Source organism: Lissotriton helveticus, chromosome 7 (genome assembly GCF_964261635.1).
Source record: "Lissotriton helveticus chromosome 7, aLisHel1.1, whole genome shotgun sequence".
Lineage (NCBI taxonomy): Eukaryota > Metazoa > Chordata > Amphibia > Caudata > Salamandridae > Lissotriton > Lissotriton helveticus.
In genome coordinates, this window is record NC_136068.1 from 1,617,510,649 (window position 1) to 1,617,525,320 (window position 14,672).

At 48.0% G+C, this 14,672-nt stretch overlaps 1 protein-coding gene across 2 annotated transcripts in view; it reads left to right on the top strand.

Annotated features, from left to right (window-relative positions):
• Window positions 1-14,672, top strand: part of EMC10 (ER membrane protein complex subunit 10) — a 106,876-nt gene that overhangs the window by 41,652 nt on the left and 50,552 nt on the right. For both annotated transcript variants that reach the window (XM_078655294.1, XM_078655293.1), the window contains exon 5: window positions 13,340-13,521. In XM_078655294.1, the coding sequence (XP_078511420.1) occupies window positions 13,340-13,521 (182 nt within the window). The remainder of the gene's footprint in view (window positions 1-13,339; window positions 13,522-14,672) is intronic.

A 14,672-nucleotide genomic window follows, 5' to 3' on the forward strand; every position in this document is an offset into this window, starting at 1 on the left:
CAATCTATGTCTGAGAGGATGCGGACAGCAGGCCACCTTTTATCATATTCTTTGGAGCTATCCAAGGATACGTATCCTCTGGGAGGGAGCCTCGGAGCATATGCAGACGGCCTTGGGTTAGGAGGTTGTGTTGACGCCACAACTGGGACTGCTCAGTATATGGGAAATCGAACAGCAATTCACTACACTGGGATACACGTTGGTTAAGAGAGAACTGGCGAGAGGATGGGGGGGGGGGGGGGGAAATCAAAACTGCCGCCCATAACTGGATGGGCAAAAGAGCTGGACAGATGCATGGTGGCAGAAACCGAAGATTTTATGGCTAGGGGGTGCCCGAAAAAGTGGGATCGGAAGTGTTCAATGTGGAATAAGTACCGTGGAGATATTTGTGTGTCCCCTATGGTGGAATTGGAGATGCGTAGACCTACTAACTGTGCTGACAGTGCGTGATGTATATTATGTATTAATGTTTTCCAAAAACGATATATTGCTTGATTTGCTAATGTCATCAAATTGTATCTGTATGGCTATTAATGAACCAATAAACAAATTCAAAGTAAAAAAAAAATAATAATAAAGTATTGTGCTACGGTAGTGGCTAATAAGTCACAAGTGGCGCGTCAAGTATAGTGTCTGGTTGGAGGCACCAGACAGGGATCGGCGGCACATCACCTTCCCACACTAGCTCCAGCACATGCGGGTTATGGTCTGAGTGTGTCCGCCCCATGTAGTGCGACCCAGAAATACATGGTAAGAGATCACTGGATATCATAAATCGGTCTAAGCGTACATGGAGACCATGTGCACCTGAATAATAGGAATACATTATGTCTTGCGGGTTTCTATTCCTCCAGGCGTCTGTTAGGTGCCACAGTGTCGCCCAGTTATTTAACGCTTTCATTGCAGTATGTGTGGCTGTGCCAGGCAGGGGGGGAAGAAGCGGTCTAACGAGACGTTTAAGACGCTGTTGTAATCGCCTCCTAACACCATGGGGGTATCATGCCATATGGCCAGCTTGTGAGATAGCATTTCAAAAAGGCGGCCTGATCGGAATTCGGCGCATACAATGACGCAATAACCACCGGTCTTCCGTCCAGAGTGCCCTTTACTATTGCGTATCTGCCTTCCGCATCCATTAAAGAGTCTACCACCCGGAAGGGAGTCCCTGGCCTCACCCATATCAAAACTCCCCTTGCCTATGCTGAATAGCCTGTGGCGTATAATTGCCCCCTCCACCTCCTGTGTTGTTGTCACCTCTGGTTTGGGCAAGTGTGTCTCTTGGAGGAGAGCTATTTGTATGTGATGTCATTTTAGATCTGAATAAATGAGGTAGCGCGATGGGCTGTGTATACCTCACATTCCAGGTGCCTATCCTAATGAGTGTCATGGTGTGTGATTATAGTTATCGCGTAAGGCCTTGTCAGGCCGATGATCTTGTAGAATTAAAGCATTGTACATGAAAACAGTTGCAGATTCTGTACCCCCATTCTGTACCTGACTACAATACCTCGGTGCGTACATGATAGCATTATAAATACACAAACTGTATTCAATTAAAAATACCAAAAGGGTGAGTGTGCAATAGGCAACCGTCCAAACAAGAAGCAGAAGCAACATTTAACTAATGTCTAGGGGTGGGCTACAGCACAGAGCAATCTGTGAAGTGCCAAATAATGGGGGTCCGTCTCCGGCAGCTCCCCAACCTCTGGCCAAGCTTGTGCGAGTCAGTGCTGCAGTTTAAATGTCAAACATGATGTTCCAGATAAGGGGAGGGAAGGAAGCGCCTGCCTGTTAACACTGTGATCTGTCTTGAGCTATAGCTCCCACCTCCCGCTTACAGCTAGAGCCCTAGCACAAATACACATTGCTGACACGGAGAGCAAACAAATGTGGCATGCGATCTGAACGCAGATCTGATACTTGCGTATATGGTGTCATAGTCTTCTTTGTGTTTGGAAGGAGATGTAAAATGCGGGAGTCTAGACAATGTCATTAGAGGTCTGTGGAGTGACCTGAGGTAGTTCACATGAATCTTGTGAAGCCAGAAAACTGTCCGAGATCGTTGTCGCTTGCCGGACCTTGCTGGTCAGAAGTTGAGTTAGCCTCTTCATCCTGTTTCCCGCTGATGGCTGCAGCCGCCTGGAGCTGGCCACTCCATATCAGCTCCGGAACTGGTCCGAGAGTTCGAGAGGTCGAGGGCTGTGTCTTTTTCTTCACCCTGCGACGACGGCGTGTGGAGACCGTGTGATTCCGCTCTCTCATTCCAGTGGTCTGGGCCCTGCCGCCCGTGGAGTCATAGGTGTCGAGCCAGTCTTCTGCCCCCTCCGAGGTGGTAAAGAAGTGAGTCTTTCCGTTTGCGATCACCCTTAGCTTTGCCGGAAACAGCAAAGAGTACTTGAGATTGTTTTGCCGGAGCTGTCTTTTTACTGCCATGTATGAGGATCATTGTTTCTGAACTTGCAGTGTGTAGTTCGGGGAAACCTTGCCTTTGTGGTTGTCTATCTGTCCATCTTCTAACTTCCTGGTTTCTTGGAGTACGGCATCTCTGTCCCTGTAGTTCAACAGGTGGAATAGAAGCGGTCTTGGATTGGAGCCTGGGGAGCGGGGGCCTAGCTGGCACTCTGTGTCCCCTCCGAAAACACAATAGGGAGCGAGGGCTTCCCCAGGCAGTAGCGTGCTGAGCCAATGTTCTGTGTAGGCCACCGGGTCTTTTCCCTCCGGCAGGCCCACCACGCGAATGTTGTTGCGCCGAGCCCGGCCTTCAGCATCTTCGGCCCTGTCTTCGAAGAACTCTACTTGTTTGAGAAGGCCCTGGATGTGCTTCTCCGCCGCGGCCACTCGTGGGGAGACGTCAGCAATGGCATTTTCGGCAGTGGTGGATCGGACCGCGAGCTTTTGGTGGTCCTCATGATGCAAAGTGAGATCAACATCCACCTTGTCTATTTTGCTTTCCAGGCAGGTGCGGATCTAGTTCATTGTTTCCCTTAGCTTCTCCACCGCTCCAGTACTGCATCCTACTTGTGTGACATCGGATCAGCTGTTCCCTCTTCTGCCATTTTGTCTGCCTGGGGTCACGCTTGTGGGGGTGGGGCTGCTGTGCCCCCAACACCGGTCCACATGCGTTCTCCAGGCAACATGGGCCACTGGGTGTCCACTCAAAGGGTCTGGCGGCAGGCAGGACACCACCGCTGCCCTTCATGCATGGTCAGTTATGTGAGTGTCAGCGCCTGTCTGGTAGGTGGAGTGCGTGAGCGAGAGTTGCTGCCTCCAACACCACCTGGTTTTTCCGGTCCCGCGATACACCCCCTGCAAACAGGAGCCCACAGGTTGCAGGGCTGCGTATCAGAGGGGTCGTCGGCACCGGGCTGGGCCCACTCTTGCAGCACTGTGTTGCCTGCCCTCACTGCCAGTGTCATCGGGGTACTATGCCACCATACGTCCCATTCACACTATCCCTGGCGCTACCACGCGGCCCTGTCATATGCCCTCCTCTCCCGCGCCTCCTCCAGCGGCCATGCAGGATGGGTCACAGATGGGGTGAGATGGTGGTGTGAGTCACCCGTGCGAGCCCGCGATGGCGCCTCTTTGTTGCTGGGGGGGTGGGGTAGGAAAGATCGCGCCGTAGCAGTGCCACCTTGTTGGTGGGCCTCGCAGCTGGATGACCCGAAAGCACAAACTCTGGTAGGATGGAGGATTATGTGGGGCGGATGTATGATGATACATCGCAAACACTTACATCGTGTGCCATAACATCGCAATTCTTACATCGCATGTCGCCTTAGATCACGAGTAATCACAACGCATATCAAAACGTCGCATTTGCATAGCAATGCGTGCGACAAACATTTACATGTGGAGGAAACTACGGATAGAAGACTTTGCCAACTTGCTCAAAGAACTACCGCTATCCCACTCTGACAACTCTAACCTATGTTACGAAAACTACTGTAACTGGATAACCCAGGCCCTGGATATACTGATTCCCACCTCCTGGGTTCAAACACGGGCCAAGGAGTCAAGCCCTTGGTTTGACGAAGAGCTATTAGCTTTGAAAAAAAGCTGTAAAAAAGCAGAGCGAAAATGGAGGAAACACTATGACTCCGAGCTAAAAGCTCAATATAATATAATTCAGAAAAAATATCATAGACAGATCTGTAAAACCCGTGCAACCTTTTATGCCAATGAAATCAATGTAAGTTCCAATCCTTCCAAGATAATCTTTAAAATTCTAAAAGATCTGAGCACAAAAAAAGCAGAAGCTAACATCTCTACATCACAGGTGTTCTGCGATAAATTGGCTCTGCACTTTGTGGATAAAATTGAAAAAATCTACAATGTCTTTCCCGCAAAGCCTGTGCTCACCCCCTCTAAAATAGAAATTATATCCGAACTTACCAGCATCCCGGAGCTAAATCAGGAGGTTTTTGTCGGACTCTGTCAAAAAATTAAGTCAGGCTCTCCCCTCGACCCTTTAAAGCCCGAGCAATTCAGGAAAGCAGGCACCACAGTACTTGATCCACTAAAAGACATCATTAATACTTCACTGGCAACATCAGAAATCCCCTTAGAATGGAAGCAGGCATGGGTTAATCCCATAATTAAAAAACCTCACTTAGATCCGACAAAACCTGATAACTATAGGCCCATATCCTTACTGCCATGGCCTGCCAAGATTGTGGAATCCCACGTGAATACCACCCTTACGGCACACCTCCATGCCAACAATATCTTGGACGCCTCCCAGCATGGTTTCCGTGCAGACCACAGCACGGAGACGGCACTTCTTAGTGTCACAGAACATCTCAGATCCATCAGAGATTCCGGTCAAACGGCAGCGCTGATCCTGCTCGATCTCAGCGCTGCCTTTGATACGGTCTCTCATGAGGTGCTTCTGTACAGACTGGAGGCAGCAGGAGTGAAGAACACAGCTCTGGCTTGGTTTAAAGCATTTCTATCAGACAGATCTTTCCAGGTAGCTACTCCTCCTTTTGTCTCTAAAAAGTGCAACATAAGGCAGGGAGTACCTCAGGGTTCAGCGCTTAGCCCAACACTCTTTAACCTATATGTTCAACCACTAGCTGAGGTCGCCAAAAGGTGGGACCTTTCCATCGTATCATACGCTGACGACACTCAGCTAGTGGTAACATTGAGTGATGACAACGGATCAGGAGCACCGAATTTTAAACATGGCCTCACTGCAGTAACTGAGTGGCTGACGGCCAATTACCTACAACTCAACGCCGGTAAAACGGAGGTGTTAATAGTAGGAAAAAATACCGAAACCTGGGGAAAAGACTGGTGGCCAGACAATCTTGGCCCCCCCCCCAACCCCAATACAGAGGTAAAAAACCTGGGGGTGTGGTTCGACTCAACTTTGAGTTTTACTAGCCACACAAAAAAAGTAGCTGCCACAAGCTTCGGTATCCTGCGCAATTTACGACCGATACTAAAATTCTTCGACCCCTCCACACGTCGGGTAATCATCCAAGCCACAATTCTTTCCCGCTTAGATTATGCTAACTCCTTACTCCTGGGAGCCAATCAAGCGGAAAAAAAACGTTTTCAGCGCGTCCAAAACGCGGCAGCGCGGGCCCTAACAGGGCTACCCCGATTCGAGTCTGCAACCAAGACCCTGGTAAAACTGCACTGGTTGCCGGTGGAAAAGAGAATCGCTTTTAAGGCCCTGTGCTTGGCCTTTAAGATCCAAAAAAAATCTCTACCTCCCATGCTATGTCATCTTATGACGCAGTATACTCCCAATAGAGCGCTCAGATCCGAAGGAAAAAACCTGGTCACAATTCCCCGTTTTAGGCTAGCCCGCACAGGAGGGCGTTCCTTTCAATACATGTCTGCCAAACTATGGAACGCACTACCTCTGCGGATTCGGAGTATAAATGACCTTCTTACCTTTAGAAAGGCATTAAAAACCCACCTGTTCTGCTAAACTGACCTGATAACCTGTCTGTATGTTGTGTACTCTCCTGTCTAGTCAAGCGCCGGGACGCCCCTTCGCTGGGGCAGCCGCCGCGCTATATAAGCAGATGTAACATAACATAACATAACATCGCATACAGACGGTGCATGCTTTTACATAGCACATTTTACCCGTATGCGCAATTCCCGTTACCCGACCCTAAACCCTAATCCTTAAAACAGACAACAGTACCCTACAATATCGCTAACACTCCCCTAAGCCCTAAACAGTGAATTAAGCGTATACTACGACCTAAGCCCTAATCCCCAAAGGCCAAAACATTACCTATACTGCAACTAGCCCTAACTCCACCCCAAAACAGGACCTATATCCCTAGTAGCCCTAACGCAACCCCAAAACAGCACCAATTCTACTAGTAGCCTTAACGCAACCCCAAAACAGCACCAATTCTCCTAGTAGCCCTAACGCAACCCCAAATAGCAACTATTCGAATAGTAGCCCTAAAGCCCAAGCCCAAAACAGTACCCATACTGCAACTAGCCTCCTTACCTGTCTCTTTGTCGTTGTTCCAGCGTTGTCTGCCTGTCGTCTGTGTCCCCCGGAGCAGACGTCCATTACATGCGTTGAAAATGCATGCGTTCTGAATGCGCATGCGACGTAATGGCGTGCGTAGACAACGCACGCGTCGTAACGTTGCTTGCGTTGTAAGTGCATGCGGTGTCGACGCATGCGTCGTAACGCATGCGCTGAGATGGTTGTTCCCCTGTGGGGCGAATACTGACAACCCTGTTTGGTGCTGCAGCTTTCTCTGCGCAGTTGGTGGTAAAAAGGGTGCACCGCACACTGGAGCCCTACCCTCCCCTCCCCCTGAGGGACTCCCAGAGGGCGATGTTCCCCGCATTTTGAACTACCGTGATGGGGATGTGGCCTTTGGACTATCCAGAGAGAAGCACCAACTCCAATTCGAGTGAAGCAACATTGCCCTCTATCCAGACACTACATTGGTGATGCAGAAGGCCAGGAAAAAGTTCTTGGCCGTCAACAAAAAGCTGAGACCGGTCCAAATAGACTATGCAATGCTGTACACAGCGTGTCTCCGGATCACTCGCCAGGGAAAGCAACATTTCTACACTAATCCTCAGCAAGTGGAGGACTTTCTGAAACGTACTAACCAAGCTGCAAAAGATTATGATGCTGGACGTTCTTCGGGATGTTCCTGATCGCCTATGTCAGAGCAGGACTAGGACCCCTCCCTGTGGCAGAACTTCGGAGAAGATCCTAGCATCCCGGCGGGGTGTGTAGAGCAAATTAGACAGAAGTATCCTATAACCTGGGGATGGGGATGGAATAAGCACTGCCTGTTCAAGCCATAGGCCCCTGCACTACTTTTCTCATTGTGGCTCCCTATCTTTCTTCCCTCAAACTCTAGGGTTGAAATGGGACAGAACTGTGACATTACTCAGGCACCCCTCCTCCAGTAATGCGAAAGGGGGTTGGCTGTGGTGCTCCCTGGAGATAGCTACCCCAGAAGGAGAATCCTACTGGATTAGTTGAGATCTTTTTCTTTCTCTTCTGTTTTACTCTTTATTTTCAGTTTCCCACCTGGGACCTACTACGGTTGTCCTGGATTCTAAGGTTACCATTTCTATTGCTTGAGCTTTGTACTAATCCCGAACTGTATGTAATGGGAGGTATTAAAATAGACTCAAGTATATTGGCATTTGAACAACTAGTTCATGGGGGGAGAGGTCATTTTTTCTCTAAGTTGGGGAGGTCGTTGTGGGAGAGGGAGGGGGTCTACATTCTCTTTTCTGCCTTTCAGAGGCACTGGCTTGTGGGGGGGAGGGAAGTTGTTATCAGACCAGTTGGAGATGTCGGCGATGGAGGGGGAGAAGGGGGCGGTGCTTCTTTAAACTTGTACAGTTCGAGGTATTGGATTGAGACACACACAGAGCGGCTCTGCTGTGGCCCCTGGGGGAGACACCCACTACCAGACTATGGAGCAAGTCATATACCCTACTTATGGCAAGTCAGCAGGGAATAAAGGTTTTTTTCCTTATAACATGGAACATCAGAGAGCTGGGGAACCCACGAAAATGCAGACAAATCCTAGCTTACTTAGAGAGGCATGACACCCATATCACCGAGCTACAAGAGACACATTTTGGAGTGGGGGCAGGAATGAGGATCGCATCTCGCTGGGCGGAACATAGATGCCTTTCCACTTAATTTACGTATGCCAGGGGTACAGCAATACTTATAAAAGAAGTCATTCTGTATGTGGCTATGGGGTCGTGGCAAGACGCACAGGGACGATTCAGTATCATGTGGGGGAGTCTAGCCACGTACTCTGTCACTTTAGTGTCCTGCTATGGCCCAAACGTGGATGACCCCTCATTTTTCAATACCCTTTAGGGCAAGGTGCTTGATATAGGATCCACATATGTAAGTTGTAAAATATGTAATACCACGCTAGACCCTCATAGGATAGATTCAACCTTACCACCATACAGCTACGCAGCGGCAGTTACATAACATAGTCAAGGATCACAATCTGATAGTTGCATAGAGGCATATCCATCCCCAGTTAGAGGAAGGCACTCAGTATTCGGCAATGCACTCATTATGGGCTTGCCTGGATTAGTGGTTTGTCTATAGGGGGTGGACCCCTGGGTAGCACAAGCCCAGCATTTAGAACGCGCCTTTTACGACCACTCCTCGGCTCTCATCATGCTAGTTCTACCTGTAGATTGCATACCTCGGGCCGCTTGGCGACTCCGCCCTACAGCGTTACTTGACACTCCCTTTAGAGAGGAGGTGGGGCAAGAAATACAGGATTTTTTCCCATAGAAATGCCCGGTTGGTCCCCCGCATGTCCACAATATGAAAGGCGTTTATGGTCACCATACGTGGCATTTGTATTTCATAGGGGGAGGTGTGCTGAGGGACACATGGAAACAGTTAAAACTTTTGGATGTAGAACACTTAGATTCCCCGTCTGGAGAAACAAAAAGTAATATAAGGGATAAACTGACTGAATATGGAGAGGTGGCAGAACAGGAAGTACTTTTGGGCCCATAGATAAGGAGAAGGAGAGGCCCGGGAAGGCACTGGCAGAGCAAATTAGACATCTTTGCTTATCCAACTATGTATTAGAGATGGGAAACAACCATTACAATGGACTACCTTTACAATGAACTACCTTTACAACGCAACTGCCTTTACATCGCATGCCACTACATCGCATGTCACTACAACGCATGCCGTTACCACACATTATCAGGTAAGTAATAGGGATTATTTTGTTTTAGGGTGGGTATGGGTTTTGGGGTACATGGGGTTAGTATTTTTACCCCTACACTATCCAAAACGTACCCCACTGTTGAACTCACTGGAGTAGGAATAGTAATTTTTACCCCTACACAATCCAACACTTACCCCACTGTTGCCCCAAAAGTATTTTGCGTTGTAATGGCATGCATTGTAAAATCATGCGTTGTAATGGTAGTTGCGATGTAAAAGCTGCGTTCTAATTGTTTGTGTTGTAACGTCCAATATTCATTAGAGTTACAGAAGGCAAGGGATGCCATACATACAGACACAAAAAAATTCTTACACGCTTTTACCAGTTATTATACCGATCTTTACACAACTAAAGTAACACAACCTGTCCCACTAGAAACCTATTTAGAAGAGGTAGTGCTGGAATGGCTTGGGGACGCACAAAGGGACTTTCTCTCCACCGACATCGAAGAAGATGAAATCAAAGCTGCAGTGATTTAGTTACATTCTGGAAAAGCCCCTGGGTCGTACGGCCTCCCGGCCGACTTCTATAAAACCTACGTAGACACTTTGACTCCGATACTTAAACTGGTGTACGAGGAAGCTCAGGAAGAGAGTATCCTCCCCCTTACGATGGGGGAGGCGACAGTAGTCCTATTATTGAAGCCGGGGAAGCCCGGGAGTAAATGCATACAGACCACTCTCCTTGATCAATTGTGATGTTAAAATATTAGCTAAGGTGCTTGCTAACAGACTGAGACGCTTAATGGATGCTTTAATGCTACCCGATCAGGCAGGGTTCATTCCCGGGAGATTTTTTCGCACAACCTGATAACTTTCTTCTAGCAGATGCAAGATGTGGACCCCGAGTTAGAGGCGATGGCGGTTTTCTTAGATGCCACCAAGGCATTTGACTCGGTGGAATGGGGGTACATTTTGAGGGTATTGGAGCGCTAAGGGATGCCACCCGGCTTTCTCTCGTGAGTAAGGCTATTGTATCAACAGCCGCAATTGAAGGTTCTGATCAACGGGGTATTTAGAGTGTAGCGAGGAACGAGACGGGTGTCCGCTCTCTCCCCTGCTCTTTGCGTAAGCAGTGGAACCACTGGCAGCTAAGCTGCGCCAGCTCCAGAACCTACGCATTACGATACACTTATTCTAGTATCCCTATATGCAAACGAAATAACACTCTGTGCGCGATCCACGTATCACTCTAAACCCCATACAGCGAGAGATCACTGCGTTTGGAGGGATCTTGGGAATCAACATTAACTGGGGCAAAAAGCTGATATTCCCCCTAACTGAGGTGATTTGGGAATACAGGTTTGTAAATATATATCTAAGCAATTACAGTCGCTTGTATCAAGAAAAAGATTAAAGGCTAAATATTTATTGTCGACGCGCGTTTCGGCGACCAGCTCCTTCTTCAGGAAGAGCCACAAGGTAACCTAAATATTTAGGTTACCTTGTGGCTCTTCCTGAAGAAGGCGCTGGTCGCCGAAACGCGCGTCGAGAATAGATATTTTTTGCCACATATTTTATTCTGTACCCCTTACTCATTTACTCCTGTTTGTAATTGTTTGTTATAATTGTACTGTATGCCCTTAGTAGGGCCATTTTTATTCTTTTGTTGCATTAAATAATTGTTCTTTATCTTAAAAAAAATGTTTATGAATTGAAATATTGTCAATAAAATGTATTTAGTACTATACCTTTGAGAATGATCTTTAGCCTATAATCTTTTTCTTGATACAAGCGACTGTAATTGCCTAGATATATATTTACACACATGATTTTACCCTGATCTAGGAATTATTTATTCTTTGTTACTCAGGGGGCCTTTGTTTTATTCACTAGTGATTTGGGAATACTCCCTAGATTACCCCATCGTTTGGTGTCAGGAGGAGGCCAAATATTTGGGGATGATGGTCTCCAGGAATAGGACGGAGCATCTATGGGCCAGCTATGGGAAAGTATTAACTTCCGTCACGGACATGATAACCAGATGGATTGCCATGCGCGCCTCGATGGCAGGAAGAATCTCTTTAATAATGAAAATGGTGATGCTTCCTAAATTATTATACTTATTTATGAGCATTCCTTATAATCCTGGACGGCACTTATTTAAATCGCTTCAAACGCAACTCATTAGATTGGCATGGGAAGGGAAAACAACCCAGATTTAAATGGGAAACCCTGATACGGCCCTTCTCGTAGGGAGCTTTTGAAGCCCCTGACATGAAACTGTATTATTTGTGCGCACTATGCAATATATTGGTTCCACCCTCCCCCCTACATGCCGCATCTCGCTATTGAGCACGGATACATGGATCCCATCCCATTTCGGGCTTTAAGGCACATAATCTCAAACATTGGGACCCTGATCCCACTACAGTGTACTACACTACGGCAGCCTGGAGAATAGAGGCGCCCATGCTCTTCTAACCTAGGCTACTTCTCTCACAATATCCAGACCTCAAGGTGACAACAATAGCTAGGATGCCGCAGAATGTTAGAGGGTAAAAGTACACTCCTGGGGAGACCTTTATGCTAATCGGATTTTCAAAAGCAGAGAGCAATTCTTCAATGGGGACGAAACCACGTAAGGCTTTGTCACAGTGTCAAACATATCATGCCTACACTCTCCCAGGGACTCACAGGAACTGCCCGCGCTTGCCCCGCTGCATGCCATATTGCAGAGCACCCCCCCTGCCCCCAAGGGCACACTGGGTATCTCTACTATAGCACCTGAGACAGACCTCCTTGACAGAGGTTCCCACTGACTCACGACAAATATGGGAGACCGACCTGGGCTAATCTCTCACAGATCATCTATGGAGATATTGCTGTGACCCGACAGGGAACCTATTGGCTAATAGTTGTCTGCGCATTATACACTATAAATGTCTTCACCGCATATATTATACACCTTCTAGACTGCATAGATTCCACATATGGGAAGATAGCAAATGCGATGGATGCAGACAGACAAATGACGATTTCTTACTCCTGGCCTGGAACTGTGATTCTGTAAAGGCATACAGGTAGCAGGTTATAAGGGTGTTGGGAGCAATGATAGGAGCTCCTGTTCCGGCATTGCCGGTCACAGCACTGCTAGGCTACACTGCGGAAATTGAGGCGACATATAAGAAATTCATTGCACTGGGACTCTTATTAGCTTAAAAAAGGGGAATGGGCAGAGCACCTAATTTTAAGATCTGATTACAAGACCTAATACTATGGCAGAAGCAAACCATGACTTATGCAGAGCTCCTCCCTCCTACCTCCTGACTTAGGGATATATGGGACCCCTTGAAGGCGTGTTTGTTAATGCACCCACCGTGAGCGTCTGCTGCTTGGAGGAGATGCGGTTCGCTGTCGGGGAGAGCAGGAAGGGACACAAAAACTCTCTTGTGCAAGATGTTATGATTAGATGATGGGGATGTGCATGCTTAATGGATGATGACATATAGGAATGGACGGGAACAGATGCGAGGGAGGGTCAAACCCGAGGGAGAAACTGATGGGGCAAAACTCCATCCAGTCATTCGACTGAAGATTATGTACTGTATAATAATTGGTAAATGCAAGATGCTACGGATGTACTGTCTTGTGTTTGTATTGCACAAAGAAAACCCAATTAAAAAAGTTGTATTAAAATTCAGATGTGTCCAGTGATGGGAGTTGCTATTCCAATCGAGTCTGCAAGACTACATTTGCACAGGGAAATGTTACCAGAGTGAGGGGGAAACGTTTATATTGATGTGCAGACCATGACTTCTGTGCTAATTGACCAGGCTGAGCTGTAAAAGTTAGAAAGCTATTGGAATTTCCACAGTAGAAATTCTGATCTTCACAGTATCTGTATATCACTGGAGTTTAATTCTGAGCTAGCTTTACAGGCGTACTGTACATGTAGTGAGCCTCCTAGTTGGGCACTTGTTTTAGTTTTAATTGTGCTTTCTTGTGGGTGGTAAGGTTAGTCCAGCATTCTTACTGTCTCTGGCAGCAATGTTTCTTGCTGGAGTGCTTACTAACTGTTGTCTTCTTCCTCCTCGTGTGATAAAATCCTCTGGCGTCCTTACCTACTCTAACCGATATTTTTTTTGCCTCTGAATACAGTGCTCCCTTGTGGAGTCTCACCTATCAGACCAAATAAGTGTGCACACAGATGTAACTGGGAACATTATTGGAGTTTCCATTGTGACGATTCCTGGAGCTTGCTCTGGAGCGGAAGTTGAGGATGTTGACCTCGAACTCTTCAACACCACTGTTCAGCTGCAGCAGCCTATGCCAGCAGCAGTGTAAGTATCAGTACCGCAGCTCCTTAAAAATACTCCTCCTTTCCACACATCTAGGCGATAGGACGCAAAAGCCCCCTCTATACCGCAATCGTACACGAGTGCTAATCTTCCATAGTTACTTTAGAGCATAATGTGCTTATGAATAACTACAATGATCATAACACATTGAGACATATACAATTGTGGTTTGAAATGTGCAGGTTCGAGGCATGTGGGCTGCTAAATTCATATCTAGTGCATAGATCGCCGCCTAGTGTTGGGTCCGGATGATTGCACATTGTTGTCCTGGAAGAGTCTTCGAAGTATCACGAGATAGGTGGCTCCTCCCCTGGACTACAGTGCGCATGGGCATCGACTCCATCCCCAGATTGTTTTTTTCCGCCATTGGGTTCGGATGTGGTTCTCGACGTCTCCGTGTCGGAACCGATAAACTTTGTTCTTAAGGCCAAAAGGCCTTCGTTACCAGCGTCGGTATTGTTTGCGCACGGTCTCGAGCGTCGTCCGACTCTCGGAGCCGGAAATCAACGGAGTCAAGTTACTCTTCAGACATCGAGGCCCTCTCGTCGCAGCAAGACCCGACAACCTTACCATGGAGCGGAGCCCATTTAAATACTGCCCCATCTGTGGATCCAAATATCCACACATCGATGTGCATCCGGTCTGTAACAAATGCCTGTCACCGGACCACAACGAAGACAACTGCATGGCCTGCTCTCAATTCAGGTCGAAGAAGACGCTCAAGCATCGGCGCGCGGCGCGCCTCGAGGCCCAGCGAGCGGCACCGGCACCCGACAACATATTCGACGACCCCGCGGTGGAAGGCAGTAGCCATCATCTCCAAATTTCGCCTCCGACGACGGAGGTCCAGTCCGATGCCGAAGAACACGTCGAAGGGCACGGCCAGGACACTGAATACGTTGAGGAGGTAGGGGACGACTAAGAAGTTTATGGGGCCGCGGATGATAGCTCGGAGGAAGAGCTATGCCCCGAAGTCTATATAATTCAGGCTCAGGTCACGGGATCGCCACTCGGCCTTACCCACGACCCCGCATCGCTATCCCCGGCCCCGCCTTCTCGCCCGGCCACGGACACTCAAGCGGAGCCGCCATTAACCGTATCGAAACCGAAAACGAAACCTTCGGTCTCTACGG